Raw genomic sequence first — 14892 nt, 5'->3', positions numbered from 1 at the left:
TGATATATATATTATAAAGAAGTTTAATATTATTTGGTGGCAACGTTTTTGGGATATCTTCTTAGATGTAAGCTGGGTTGGGTTTTTTTAAATAATACAATTGAAGATACTGGTTTTCTGTCTTTAAAGCTGAGCTTAAATTTTTTTTGACTCTGGAGAATAGGGGTGCTCCTTTGACTGGGGACTTGGAGTTTGAGACTGGCCCTGTTGAAAGGGTTCTTTGATTTTTATGTTGCACATTGCTTAATTTTATTTGATTTAAGTGGTTATATACTGTTAATAGGTTTTGTAGGGTCTATTTTATCTATTTTTGTAAAGGGGGTTATCTATTTAATTCCTTTAGTTGTCTAGGTTTTGTATGTGTCTGTATATGTATGTGTGTGTGTGTGTGTATGTATGTATATATATATATTTGTTTTCTTAAGTTTTCGCGGGTACTTACATGTATGGTATTCAGCTTTGTTCGGGTATTTTCCCACATCATTATAGTTGTGCTTTTAAAGTTGTAGCAACGTTTCGGCAGAATCTCATCTGCCACCATCAGGCTTCTGTATTGTGTTCATCTGTGAGTCAGACTTTCACAGCCGTTTCAGTTTTAAATTTGGGGCTAGCCTACTGCTATGCCAGAATGGTTTTTTCTTCATCCTGATTGGTTGGGAGTCTTGGTCTATGTTTATTGGTCTTGGAGTTTGCTGTGTTCTGCTTGATTGGTGTTTCTAATATCTTCTGTCTGTTTTGTGGCTTTTTTTTGTCTTGATTGTCTGGCAACATTGTGTTTCCTGTATTGGAGGCTTTTAGTGCAGCTTGGCTCTGAGTAAATGGACGGCTATCATTTATTAGGAAGCTAGGTTTCATCTGAGTGCCTGGTTGGAGTGTGTTTGAGCTGGAGGTACACATTTCTGATTTGGCCCCATGGAAAAGAACACCTAAACAATTTCCTAACACACCTAAACAGCACACACCCCAAAATCAATTCACCATGGAAACGGAAACAAACAAACAACTAACATTGCTAGATGTACTAATCTACAAAAAAACAGATGGCACACTAGGACACACCATATACCAGAAGAAAACACACCAACCGCTACCTCAATGCCCAATCCCACCACCACCCAGCACAGATAAACTCCGTGGCCAAAACACTAATTGCCAGAACCAAACGCCTGGCAGACAAGACACACATAAAGACTGAACTATGCACCCTGACTAAAGTACTGACAGCCAACGGCTTCCACAAAAGCAAAATCACCGGCTTGATCCACAAAAACACACTGAGACATAATGGAGACCTAGAAGATGAATAGACCTATGGAACAGCTGTCCTGCCCTACATAAGAGGGACTACAGACAAAATCAGCAAGATACTACACAGGCATCACATCAAGACTGCCTTCAAAACAGACAGAAAAATAGCAGCCATCCTAAGAAGCCCCAAAGATAAAATCGACCTGGAAAACCAAGGCATATATGAAGTCCCCTGTGCATCATGCCCTGCCACATACATTGGACAGACCAATAGAAGAATAAGTACCCGCCTGGATGAACACAAAAATGCAGTAAAAAAGCTGGAACACACTTCCTCACTAGTCCAACACATGAAAGCCATAGGTCATAGCATCAACTTCAATGGCACCAAAACCCTAGCCACTATAGAAAACCCCAGCCACAGAATTATCAGAGAAGCCATAGAGATTGAAAAAAGATCTGAAAACATGAATAGAAGAGATGATTCCACCAGACTGTCAATTATTTGGAAGCCTGCACTCACAAACAAAAAAATCTCCACACCACAAGCCAGGCAAACACCTGGGAACAAACAGATCCCCCCTGATACCTCCAGCTCAAACACACCCCAACCAGGCACCCAGATGAAACCTAGCTTCCTAATAAATGATAGCCGTCCATTTACTCAGAGCCAAGCCACACTAAAAGCCTCCAATACAGGAAATACAATGTTGCCAGCCAATCAAGACAGAAAAAAGGCACAAAACAGACAGAAGATATTAGAAACACCAATCAAGCAGAACACAGCAAACTCCAAGACCAATAAACACAGACCAAGACTCCCAACCAATCAGGATGAAGAAAAAACCATTCTGGCACAGCAGTAGGCGAGCCCCAAATTTAAATCTGAAATGGCTGTGAAAGTCTGACTCACAGACGAACACAATACAGAAGCCTGATGATGGCAGATGAGATTCTGCCGAAACGTTGCTACAACTTTAAAAGCACAATTATAATGATGTGGGAAAATACCCGAACAAAACTGAATACCATATATCTCTGTGTGTGTGTGTGTGTGTGTCTGTATGTATGTATACTAATCTAATTAATACTTTTTTGTTCCTGTTTATTGTTTAGTTTTTATAATAAACATATTTTTACTGTAATACATATATAGTAATTATAATGGCCATTGAAAACTGCATTTTGGTAACTTGGACATGGGTTTTGGGATTCCTGGGCCATATGTGGTTGTTCAAAACTTGACTGTGACCACCAGAAATTTTCAAGCACAGTGACTGCAGCCCTTGTGCCCCACCATTACTGTTGTTTGAATACTTTTGTATTCTTGTTGCTGAATAAGATTCTATCTATTTAGATGATCCAGTTGCTGGCTTGCGATCTACTGTTATCTCTCCGTACCACTCTATGGCAGAAACAGACAAATTCTAGTCTAGCTTTGGGAGACACGCACCATGCTTCTGCTTCTGAACTGACTGGCTTCCAGCGTGATCTTGGCAGCCTGCGAAAACTAGCAAATAGCTTCAGGCTCGCTTACCGAAAGGTAAGAATATTGGAAACCCTTTATGGGCTTCTTGCTATAAATGGATAATAAGGAACTGGTAATTTCTGGATTTATCTATTAAAAAGGACTGTATACAGGGAGGAGGGGGAAGTATGTTACATAATCTTGAAAGGGGGAAATGATATTAAGTAGGTTTATAACTGCTGTAAAGATTGGAAGCTGCTTTCAGTATTATTTTTTTTTTTGTATTTGTATTGTTTTAAATACTTTCCTTTTTCTTTCTTATTTTTCTTTGCATTTGTCTTTTAACCTGGTAAAAAAAATCAGATAGATAGATAGACACGCCTGTTTGTGTAAGAATCTGTGGGTGGTATTTGAGAGAACTTCAGGGTGAGAAAATGTTGTCCTTCTTCATACTTGCATATTTGTTTTCTCCTGAGTACCTGCATGGTATTGTAAGTCAGAAGAACAAATTGCTCTGCTGGAATCTGTTTGTCATAATATTTTATCATTGTTTGCAGTGTTTATTATCAGAGATTTTCTTCTGGATATACTTCTATTATTGTAAGCTTTGCTCATAATACATAGGTATGCATGAAATGATGAGGATGATGCTTTGTGAAAGTTAAAATATTTCACTTTATTTTACATCCTTAAAACAATTCTGTAATTATAATTGTGTCTGTGCGCACGCACATGCACACATATACTTTGTTCTACCCCATAGGGTTTATATTTTGTTCCACCACTTAAGGCTTATTTTGTGATATAGTTGTGATATGAACTGAGAATTTCCTGGTTTTTCTACTCTTTCTACATTGGTTTAAACTAGAAAGCGACTAAGAGGATAAAGTAGCCATTAAAAACACTCTTAAGAAAGGAAGATAGTTTTAGCAGTTTGCTGTTGGGCTCACCATTTATTTCCCCTCATCCCCTCAAGGGAATAAATTGCAATCCGGATTCTTGTCTCTTCTCAGCATGAACTGTTTAGAGGCCAGCTAAGTCAGCCTTGAGCCTGCATCAGGCCATCTACCATGGACAATAATATACATTGGCTGTGCAATTTTAATGACCACTAGATGTCAGCAAAGATATACAGAACATAAAGAGTTTACCACCATTTTGTGTTTGTCCAGATTTTTACAGCTCAGCTATGGTAATTCTGCAGGAGGGAATACAGAAATAAAACACACAGAGAGTAGGTGAGGTGAATCTGCCAAGAGGATAAAGGTGGATAAATACAAACTTTAAAATCTTTAAAATTTAAAACTTTCATCACAGTTTTGGACATCTGACCAACATGTAAGAAATGATTGTTTGAAATCTGCCCCTTAAAATCATCTCCATGGAATTTCTATTTTTTTCTAGGTTTTTCTGCATGAGGCCACTGTCCGCTTGATGGCAGGAGCCAGCCCCACACGTACTCATCAGCTGCTTGAGCATAGTCTCAGACGTCGGATCCCACAGAGTACCAAGCAAGGTCAGTAGGTTCTTGTGTTGTTCTCTTTCTTTTCTGCTAAACAGAAGGGTATATAATGGAGCTGATAATGGGAAACCTATCTTCCTTCATAGATTTTAGGAATTCACATATTTAAATATACTAGAACAACAACAAATATTAATGTTTCTGTGGGTTATGCCTAATTGTAAAAGTGCTTATTAAAAGGACAAGGATGCTACATTTGGAAAGTTGTTTGAGCTCAGTTTGGTCTTAGTTTCTGGTTGACCCATGGTTTTTTTTTTGAGATAGATAGATAGATAAGAGGCACCTAATGCTTGAAGCCTGTATGTATAATTTAGATGTACAATATAGAATATCATTTTTGGTATTTTTATATTAGAACCAATGATAGGTAGGTAGGTAGATAGGTAGGTAGGTAGATAGATTTGTCTTGGGATATGTTTTTTTTTGTTCTGTGCCCAAAGAAATCTCTCTATTCTCAAGTAGTCCATTATACCACAAAAGAAGAGCTCCTATATTAGTTGCATGCAGTAGTATTTTTAGCTGGGTGGGATGCTATAATTTGACTTTTAAAATATTATCCCTTTTACCAATCTTGACATTAAAAGCAAAAGGCTTATGCCAAGTACCATTTTTTTTAGTAATTACAATACTCAGCCTACATTGAGTTTTGTTTCAACAAATGGAACACTTGAACATTCAGTTTTCTTGTCAGAATTCAACAAAACTGGAAAGTTCTAACAGAAAATTCGAGGTGGAGCCAGCATATTTATTATTTCAGTAACTTCTACAATACATTTATTGCCTAAAATGTTTATTTTATATTCATTACTAAGTTTTTATTGTTAATCTTTTCTTTTCATGTTTAGGTGAGTTGGATGTTCTTCCTGGACAAAGAGAACGAGCTACAGCAATTCTATTAGCCTGCCGCTACCTCCCCCTGTCTTTTCTGTCATCTCCGGGCCAGCGGGCTGTCCTGCTGGCAGAAGCAGCTCGTACACTGGAGAAGATTGGCGACATGCGTTCCTGCAATGACTGTCAGCAGATGATTGTGAAACTAAGTGGTGGCACAGCTATTGCTGCCTCCTAACCCTAGAAGAATATTGAGACATTGAATGAATACTTGTTACATTCTCTTCCTTTTTCTTAAAAACCGTTCCAGATTTGTGGAAGTTTCATTATACTAATAGGAGATGGTGACTTGGTGTATAGCAAGTGGCAAATTATTTGCCTCTAAGCAAAAAGATTGTTCATGCTGGTGCTAGAAAGTTATTTTTCCCCCTGGCAGAGACTGATATCTTGGACTGGTTAATTTGGATATCTTTGAAAGAGGGATTTGCTTTTCTCTCATTCTTTTTACAAACCAATCTCTATTGAAAACAACTTTGGGGTAATGAATTAGTAAAAAGTGAAAAATTTGGTATGAAGTCTCATTTGATGGCATTTGCAATGATTCAGTAAATAGATAGATTCAAAGAAGATAGGATTGTGTGTTAACTTCTTTTCTCCTCAGTATATGTTTGTCCTACTTACTGATACCTTCCAATAAAATAGAAGCTTTAGGAAGTCAGGACAGTTCTCTAGAGAAGTGCATTATGGTTTTTATGCTATTTGGGTTACAGTTATTTATGTTTTATCATTTTACAAACTAAAAAATCCAGTTTCTTTTTGTCTCATACTCTTCATTCTGTATCTTTCTTCTTTCTGTAGTCCTTTGTAAACTGATGATGATCAGAATGATAGAAACTATAGTTTCAACCAATCTATCAATTTTTATTCAGCCATAGACCAGCAGATAAAACAAGAAAAATTGCAATTAATTATGATAAAAAGGAAAAAAATCCAAGGAGGAGTAGAAAAACAAACTTAGTGTACTGTGCAAACTATAGAATAGTACTTAGCTATAAAGAAGTAAAATCAGATTAATATGATAATTAAAAAATAAGTTAAAACAAATCAGAACAACCCAGAAGTTTAATAAAGAATAGACATAATAATTCCTGGTGAGCATTTCTTAGAGGAGACAATATAAAATAACTTGTTCCATTTTTCAATTGTTTCTTCATGGCATGGACACAATCTATGTTTGAAGAGAATTTTTTAGTGTCTCTCTTCAGTAACAACTATTGGGAAGACATTGAATCTGGCCAAGGATAAAGCCCTTCTAAATTTTGGAATTGTTATGTGACTAAGGTATATCACTGGTTGAAGAAGATACAAGAAATTATAACATCTAAATCAGCAGGTTGCAGAAGACTGATCTGTAGCATAATTGTAAGGCCAGGAATTGAATCTTCCTTTTATATATTCTTCCTGTTAGGGAAAAAGGGAAGAATAAATACAACTAAAAGCATTAATTAAAAAAAATGGTTAGATGACAGGAAGATGTAGGCTTCCTGATCTCAATTGGGACTGAAGGTAAAGGGTAGAACATTAACATCTTTTCCAGCACTGTTTTGCTGAAGGAAATCCCACCTTCAATTGCTTTGGAAAGAGATTTTCAGCAAGATGAAACGTGGACAAGGATGAAATGTTCCTCCCCAAGACCTTGATTTGGATGCCTGTTTGTTATAAACAAAGAGGTAGCTAGCCTAGCTACACTTTTTAAATCATGTGGATAATCATCTAGCTTGACTCTCAAAAAATACAACCCCCCCCCCCCAAGCTGTTTACATCCATGTAAGATTTACCACCTTGTGGTAAAAATTAGTTCCATGTTCACCATTTGGTAATAAAGAAGCACTGTTCTTTTCCCACAATTTTTGGGAGTAACATATTTATAGTATGGACGAAGTATTTTAGTGTTAAAGGAAACAATCTATAGCTCAATCTCCTCTGGCAGAATTACACAAATTTTATATTATATGGAACTCTTAAGGTCCACAAGCCATGTTTTTCTCCTACTTATTTCCTTTGCTTACTCTCTTTTTTTTGTTAAGTCTTTCATTGCATTAATCTAAATTTCATGGCAGAAGAGCAATTTGGAAATTCACCCAACTTTAATTATATTATTCCTTGAAATAATGCAATTGGTAATTCTTGGCTACATCATAGATAGGATTCTCAAGAATGAAAGGTCTTTTGAACTTTGTTTCAATGCCCCCAAATGTGAAGCTGTAGTGGTAAAGACATTTTAAATATTGCTATTTCATAGTTGGAGTCGAAATACATCTCAATTAGAGATGCAAATCATGATGAGAGAGTTTTAATGCTCCATAGTTAACCAGAAACAGATTTCACAGTAAGGCCTTGACTTAAATCTTGAAGGTCTGTTCTCAGTCAACCTGCATTTATTGAAATGTAAAATTTTAATTTAATGCAATTTTCCTGTTTCTCCCTTATATATGTGAGTGGGTGTGTTTGGTTTGTATATCCTGCCCCATTCTGGTACATGGTGAAATTTAATATTTGACCATGCTGTTTGAAAGAAGTTTTGTTCCGCTGGTTTCCTTGATGGAAGTGTATTTAAGTTTGTATTTCTTACAACTGATATGCATACTGTAATTCTCTTGTAAACCTAGGTAGCCAGAATAAGTGTCCCAATGTGCTGCTGACACAGAGGCACCTTTAAATTGGAAAGCTGCATAAAGTACTATTCCATTCACTAAGACAGAATCTTAATGATGGCATTCCCAGTGCAGGTAGCAGCTAAGTAGGAAAAATAATAAACTTATTGGGACTGAGGAGATTAGAGGTCATTGCTAATTTAGGCCCCCAACTGCTGTTATATACATGCAAATTTTGCTTTACTGTAAAATAAAATAATCAGCCCAGGAGTAACAAAAAGAGTGTGAATTCTTAAGAGTCTAACTGATTGATTAGGTAGGCTTGACCTTGCAAATGCTTCCACCTGGGCACTCTCAGGGCAAATAATTCAATATAATTAATTTGTTTAAAAAAATGAAAAAAAATACCCATCTCTTTCTGAGCATTTCATGGTTTCTTGAATTTGAAACATTGAAAGTAGTTTATTTTTGTTAAAAGAGCAAATGGCCATTATAATATAAAAAAATCATATTAATCAGTCAATTGGATGGAGATGGGTGGCTATAAAAATTGAATAATTAAATAAATATTGCACAGCCATAAGAATGAGGTTACTGTCTTCTTTAAATTACAATTGCATAGATGTGATCTCTACAAAGAAATCTACCTTCTCGCATATTTTTGGCAGTTTTATACACTTCATGTATTTATGGAACTGTTCCTCCTAATCTTGCCCTATATATGTTTTGTGTATATAATGGTAACTTTTCTGTTTTTATATGATATGAAAAGTGTCTTTTTATCCCAATAAAATTAGAAATAGAGATGCTTTGATACATGAAGATGTAGCAGGTGGTGATGTCACGAGATGAGGGTCTCTGTTATTCCCAGTTGTGACCTTTTGGTATGGATCATTATGTAATTTATCTAATAAAGACAAAATTTAACTCAGGGTCTGATATTGTTAACAAACTGTCTTTAAAATGAGTTATATAGAAAACAACATGTCTAAAACTGTTTCCCACAAAAGGTATTTGTCCACTGATTGCAATGTATAAATAATAGTGATTCTAGGCAACTTCAGAATGCTGTGGTGCCTAGGGATGGACTTTATTTTTTTTTCAACCATTCTGAAGGATTTGGAACCAAAAATAGTTGGAAGAACTATGACAAAAATGCATAAACCTGATTGCCAATACATTATAAAGTATTGTGGGTTTGAAGTGAAAGGTAATTTTATACTAACTAAGATGAACAGACATCAGAGATGCAAGTGGCATTACTTCTGCAAAGCATGGATACCTTTGAAGCTTAGCTATTAATTATGTAGGGGCTGTTAATCTGGTGAATTTATTTCTTTGTCTGTCCAGTTGTTTCTGGCTCTAATCTTCATCTCAGTTCTAACTAGCTCAGTTCCTATTTTTCCCTCCCTTTTCCCTCATTTTCTTTTCTATTTGTTGTTTCTGCTAGCAGGAGAAAGCATGTATGTGTATATACATGCTGTATATATTTATATGTTTCTCTGTATGTGTGTATAAGAGTGATTGGCTCATACATATAAGAATCATTAATTTTGTAAAATGTCCTTATTAACAAGTAACTCAGTTTAGTTATAATTAATTATGAGAAAGAGAGGAGCGAAACTAAAGTTGCTGTCTGCACTTGAGAAAAGCAGCTGGGCTCATTTCTCCCTCATACAAATTCATAGTTTGCTGTGGAAAACGGTCCACTCACAAGCACCCACGCTGGAGTTCTAGCTGGCTGGCTAATTGAGCCACACCCTGACATTTTTTAGGATCATGCTGACATCCATGGGCAGCCTGACCTCATCCAGACCCTCAACCCACAAAATGTGGATGTGTAGGAGAAAATAGGAGAAGGAGAAGGACAGCAAGCAGATGAGGAAGAGGGAAGGCAGATTCAGGCTTTTATAACCATTATAGGTAAGCAAGAGGGATGTCAAGTCAACTTCCAGGAATACAATCTATGGTAAACAACCTGTTGTGGTGTGATTCCTGTCTGGGGTTTGGCTTGGGACCTCGGCTGCAGTGCTCAGTAGCAACACTGCTTAGGAGCTTGGCTGCAACCAGAACAGGAGCCATCATGGTGAGGCAGGACCTAGTTCCACAAATGCAAGAACCTTTAGAGGGAGGGAAAGATTGTATGCCGCTTGCAACTTAAGACTTACAAGATTTAATTATATACTTTCATTGACTTTAATGATGGATTAAATTTATTTGCCGCCCATCTCATTTCAAAACGACTTGCAAAACAGGAGGATGGAATTAACCCAGGGCACTAGCCTATTTTTATGGAAGGTGGTGGCTACCATAAAACATTGTGTCCAGTTACCTTCTAGTGCAGTTCTTGGAAAACAATCCTCACATTCATATGTACTTTTTCCTAATCCCTCCCTGGTTTTTTGAGGTATGGTTTTAGCAAAGTGAGAAATAGATACATACACAATATACACATAAACGTACACACTTATATAGGTGTAGCACATGGAAGCATTTATTGGGTAGGAGGAGAATTTTTAGAATTTGCAATGGTAACTTGACACGTATGGTAAGTACACTGTACAGGAGTTGAACCTTTTTTTGCCATTTCTACCTTTTTTGGTCTGTGCTGAGGTACTATCTTAAAATCAGGTCTATCTTTTTGATAAATGTGATATTTGTTTTAGAATAGTTATATAATGCAAGTAGTACTCTCTTCCTCTTCTGTAATGTATCACTGCTTAGGAATACTGTCTGATGAAATGTTTCTCAAACTTAGCAACTTAAAAGGTTTGTGGACTTCAGGGTGGTGGCTGGAAAATTCTGGGAGTTGAAGTCCAAAATACTAAACTTGCTGAAGTTGAGAAACACAAGTATAAAATGGTCCTTTATTGTAGCCAACTTGTTGGAATAAGAAAAAAATTGACTTTACCTTTATATATGACAATTCTTAAGGATTATGTGCTAAGAAAACTTCCAACATCCCCCCCACGCCCACATTGCTTATTGCCTATAAATAGGACCACATAATACTGGTATGAAGTCTCTGGATCTTAAATGAAATAGTTTGAAATGTGAGAGAGAACTTTTTTTGCCTACTAAACTTCAAATTTATTTTTACTGATTCATCTTGGTTATTGGAATTTTATGTCAAGACTAATTTTCCAACATACTTAAGCAAGGATAGGGGAGCTGAGGACCTTCCCTGTGTTTTAGTTATAGTTTGGAAATGGTGTAAATGACTTGTTTTATTCAAAAGCATCAAGAGGAAATTATAAAAGATGAGCCAACCTTAATACTGACCTCCTTGTTCTCTGTACGTGTATATGTCTGTCTATCTATCTATCTATCTATCCACACACACACACAGAGAGAGAGAGAGAGAGAGAGAGAGATTGCATAGAAGGATTTTTTTTTCTGTATTTTACTTCTATTTGACCAGCAGAGGGCAGAAATGCCACAGCAAAATATATTCGATAGAACCACCATTCAACATTCTCAACATGCTGCTAGGAATCTATGTTGTCTCTGAGAACATTTGCTAACATATGGGCATCTGGCATATAGGAAGTTTCTCTGTACAAATGTTCCTTACTGTAACTCTTGCCAATGCCCATTTAGCCTATTGGTGGCCTTGCCTATTTAATCACATATTTCCCACTTTCTTGCTGGATTTATGTTCTTTTAGGAGAATAAATAAAACACAAAAATAATATCTAGTATATGTCAATTTGATTGGGAGAAATGGAAGTGTGGGAAGGATAGAGACTGACAAAGAAGCTAAAAGTCTCCCTTGAAAAAAATGAACATTTCTATTAACGGGGATTGTTATATATAATATATTACATGCTCTGTAAACTCATCTAAAATGTGCCTTAAAGTTATAAAAATGGAATATAAAACAATTGCAGTCTTTTAGACTAATTAAAGAACAGATTTCATAGGAAACCATAATGAAGATTAGCAACAATCACATTAAAATGAAACCTAAACAGGAAGGACTTCAGTTGCTTTATTAGTTAACATCTGTTTATGAGGGGCTTCTCTATATAAAAAGCTACTCAAACAAGCAATATAATGGATGGAAACTAATCAAGGAGAAAATCAACCTAGAACTAAGGAGAAAAGTCCTGACAGTTAAAATAATTAATCAGTGGAATGACTTGCCTCCAGAAATTGTGGGTGTTCAAAACTGGAGGTTTTAAAGAAGAGGTTTGTCTGAAATGGTATAGGCCTTCCTGCCTGAGCAGCGGTTTGGACTCAAAGACCTCCAAGGTAATAACCTCCTCTGTTATAATAACTCACTGCTCTAGAACTACAATTTAGAAAGTTATTTAATTTATATGAAAATATTTATTCTGATACTTCAGGCATTTGAACACCAAGCTGCTTTACTGTAACTTTAAGAAATGGTTTGTCCAGGACTATGCAATTCCTTAAAAAAAAAAAAAAAGCAATGTATGACACTTTTATCTGTCGCAAAATAAAATCTACAATTACCAACAATGATGTTCATAATTAAGGAAAAAGGGATTACAAAACCCTTTGGAAAAAGAAGAAAAGAAGTGCTCTGGCAACAGCTGATTGTAGCTGATAAAACACTTGTCATTCTTCTAATTTTGGTATGTTCCACCTGGTTTGCTGCATACCTGTGCGGTGTGGAAATTATATATTACATTCAGAGGTCGAGAAACATTCATATCGTGGTCTTTTAATCACATTCCTCACTTTTTAGGCAAACAACAGTTACCAGAGAAGTCTTCAACACCAAAGCTCAAAAGCATAAAAATACTCTTCCTAGCCTGCTTATTAAAGTCCAACTTTCACTTCCATAGAATGTCATATAATTGTGTAAGCCAAAGAATGCCATGGTGTACATGATTCTGATTTTGTAGTTATAGAAGATATATAGAAATATGAAATACCCTAATCCAAATTTCAAAACTTTATCCATTTATCCTTACCCACCTTAAGTATTAATGGATTTTTTAAGAATTTGAATACAATCAGGTGAGCAATTTAAAAAAATATACAGGTTCCTTACCTTGTATATTTTATTCAGACTCCTTGTGGAAAAAAAAAATCTGAGCTACCAGGTGGCTTTTGAATTTCAAAGCTACTTAGTAAACTGCAAAATTGTGGTTGTAATCTTTACAAGATCAGAATCAGTCATGTAATTATTAGTTTAAAAAAGTATCAGAATACTCACTTTGATTACATATTTCTATTAAACTATTTTTTTACAACTGTGCTTTAATTTGCATTTTGGTCTGAGACTACAATGAAATGTTCGTAAGTTTTTAAAACAATTTTTTAAAATCCATGTGTGTTTAGCTAATCCTTCATCTCCTTTATTTCTAAGCTTATTCCTGGGCTATCCAGAAAGGACACTGTAGGCCAAGAAAAGAAGAAAGTTGGGGGAGTCAATTTAATAGAAATTACTTTCTCTGATGGGCATAAAATGAGACTTCCTTACAAATTAGATAATATATATTATAAACTATTTCCTATATCTTATGTAAAACTCCACATCTTAATGCTTGGTTCAACCATAAACTAATGTTTGCCCAGGAAAGAACAAATTGTAATGATTGTTAAACTGACTGCAAACAATTACTTCATAAAGTTGAAGATCTTCTGAACCTACAAAGACCCCTTTATTCTCCCTCCTTTCTGTCTATTAAGAGGTTCTGTGCAAAAACCTATGAGATAAGTCAGAATGTTTTTTAACTATCAAAGCCAGAATTAAGTCAAAGTTGTTGATTCACACAGTAGTACATATAATTACAGTAATGATTTATTTACAGGACGACCTAATCCATGAGCCAATCTGTCAGAGTGATCCTCCCAGAAAAAGCTATTAGTTGAAGCCAGGAAATAAAGATTTTCTCTCACTGAACTCGTTCTATGGAACCGTCTCCACCTAAAACTTAGATTGATACCCATGGCTGGAAGGCAGTTAATGAACTCTTCTGTAGGGCATTTGGGAATTGATTGCTTTCCACCATAATTTACATTAATTTACCTTTAGTATTTATTTTCTATTTCATTATGTTGTCATGGATTGTGGTAGAATTTACTGTGGTTTATTTCTGTTACATTTTATTACTGTTGCAAGCTGCCAAGCCCTTGCCATTCATCTCCAAATATATTTACGCCCTTTCTGGAATTTTCGCTTATGACTATTTAATGCTAGTTCTACCATATTAAACGGGGCTGGGGGTTGGGCAGGGAACAATATATATCTCTGCTTAACTTCTCTCCCCAGTTCATTTTTCATGAATGGACAGGTTTGGTCTAGCAGGTGAATCGTGTTTCAGTGCCTTTCTTTGCTCTTAAGAAAAGCAGACTAGATTCTACATGGCCGAAGAGTGTCTCAGAAGTTGTGATCAACTGACACGTGGCCACCTTTGCTTCTACACGCCCCCCATTTCCAATTGCTGATAGAGCTAATGCTGATGATGTGGTCTCCATCAGTGGTGGGATTCAAGTTTTTTTACTACCGGTTCTGTGGGCATGGCTTGGTGGGCATGGCAGGGGAAGGATACTATAAAATCTCCAGTCAGAGGTGGTATTCGCCAGTTCTTCAAACTACTCAAAATTTCCACTATTGGTTCTCCAGAACTGATCAGAACCTGCTGAATACCACCTCTGGTCTCCATATCACTTGGTCTGCATGGAAGTTTAATTTGTTAGAAATTTTTATCTCAGTTTGTTGATAGTTATTTGAAGGAGTTGCCAATTCTGGCTTTATATTAATTGCTGAACAGGATTTTGATACAATTGTACACATGATTTAGAATTATTAACATACAAAACTATAAAACGGATAATAATAATAATAATAATAATAATAATAATAATAATCAGAAGACATTATTGTGTCACACAGATGACATACCTATCCAGCAGCATAGTCTAAAATACAAATTAAAATACAAATTAAAAAATTCCAGGTATCAATCATTCTAAAATAGCAGTTATATTGTGAAACTATGAGGTGATGTTTTGTCATTTGGAAAGAAATTGGACATCCACAATCATTTAATCATGTGATGAAGTAAAGTTCTAGTGACGTGTCTGTTTTTAGTCAGAGCTTGGAATATTATTCAGAAGCAGAGCAGTGGATGAATTTAAATCAGAGTGCTACTGCTGCACTTAGTTGGTATATACCACAAGTGCGCTTAGGCTGC

General features: G+C 35.9%; 1 protein-coding gene across 1 annotated transcript in view; it reads left to right on the top strand.

Moving 5' to 3' along the window:
• Positions 1 to 8652, top strand: part of SREBF2 (sterol regulatory element binding transcription factor 2) — a 40059-nt gene extending 31407 nt beyond the window's left edge. The window contains exons 17-19 of the mRNA XM_026697163.2: positions 2606 to 2791; positions 4121 to 4232; positions 5084 to 8652. Coding sequence (XP_026552948.1) covers positions 2606 to 2791; positions 4121 to 4232; positions 5084 to 5304 — 519 coding nt within the window. The 3' untranslated portion in view covers positions 5305 to 8652. The remainder of the gene's footprint in view (positions 1 to 2605; positions 2792 to 4120; positions 4233 to 5083) is intronic.
• Positions 8653 to 14892: the final 6240 nt, after the last annotated feature.

This window comes from Pseudonaja textilis, chromosome 5 (assembly GCF_049901715.1).
Source record: "Pseudonaja textilis isolate UNSWEBS1 chromosome 5, rPseTex1.2, whole genome shotgun sequence".
NCBI lineage: Eukaryota > Metazoa > Chordata > Lepidosauria > Squamata > Elapidae > Pseudonaja > Pseudonaja textilis.
The sequence above is the reverse complement of the archived record's forward strand: the minus strand, read 5'-3'. Positions and strand labels throughout refer to the sequence as shown.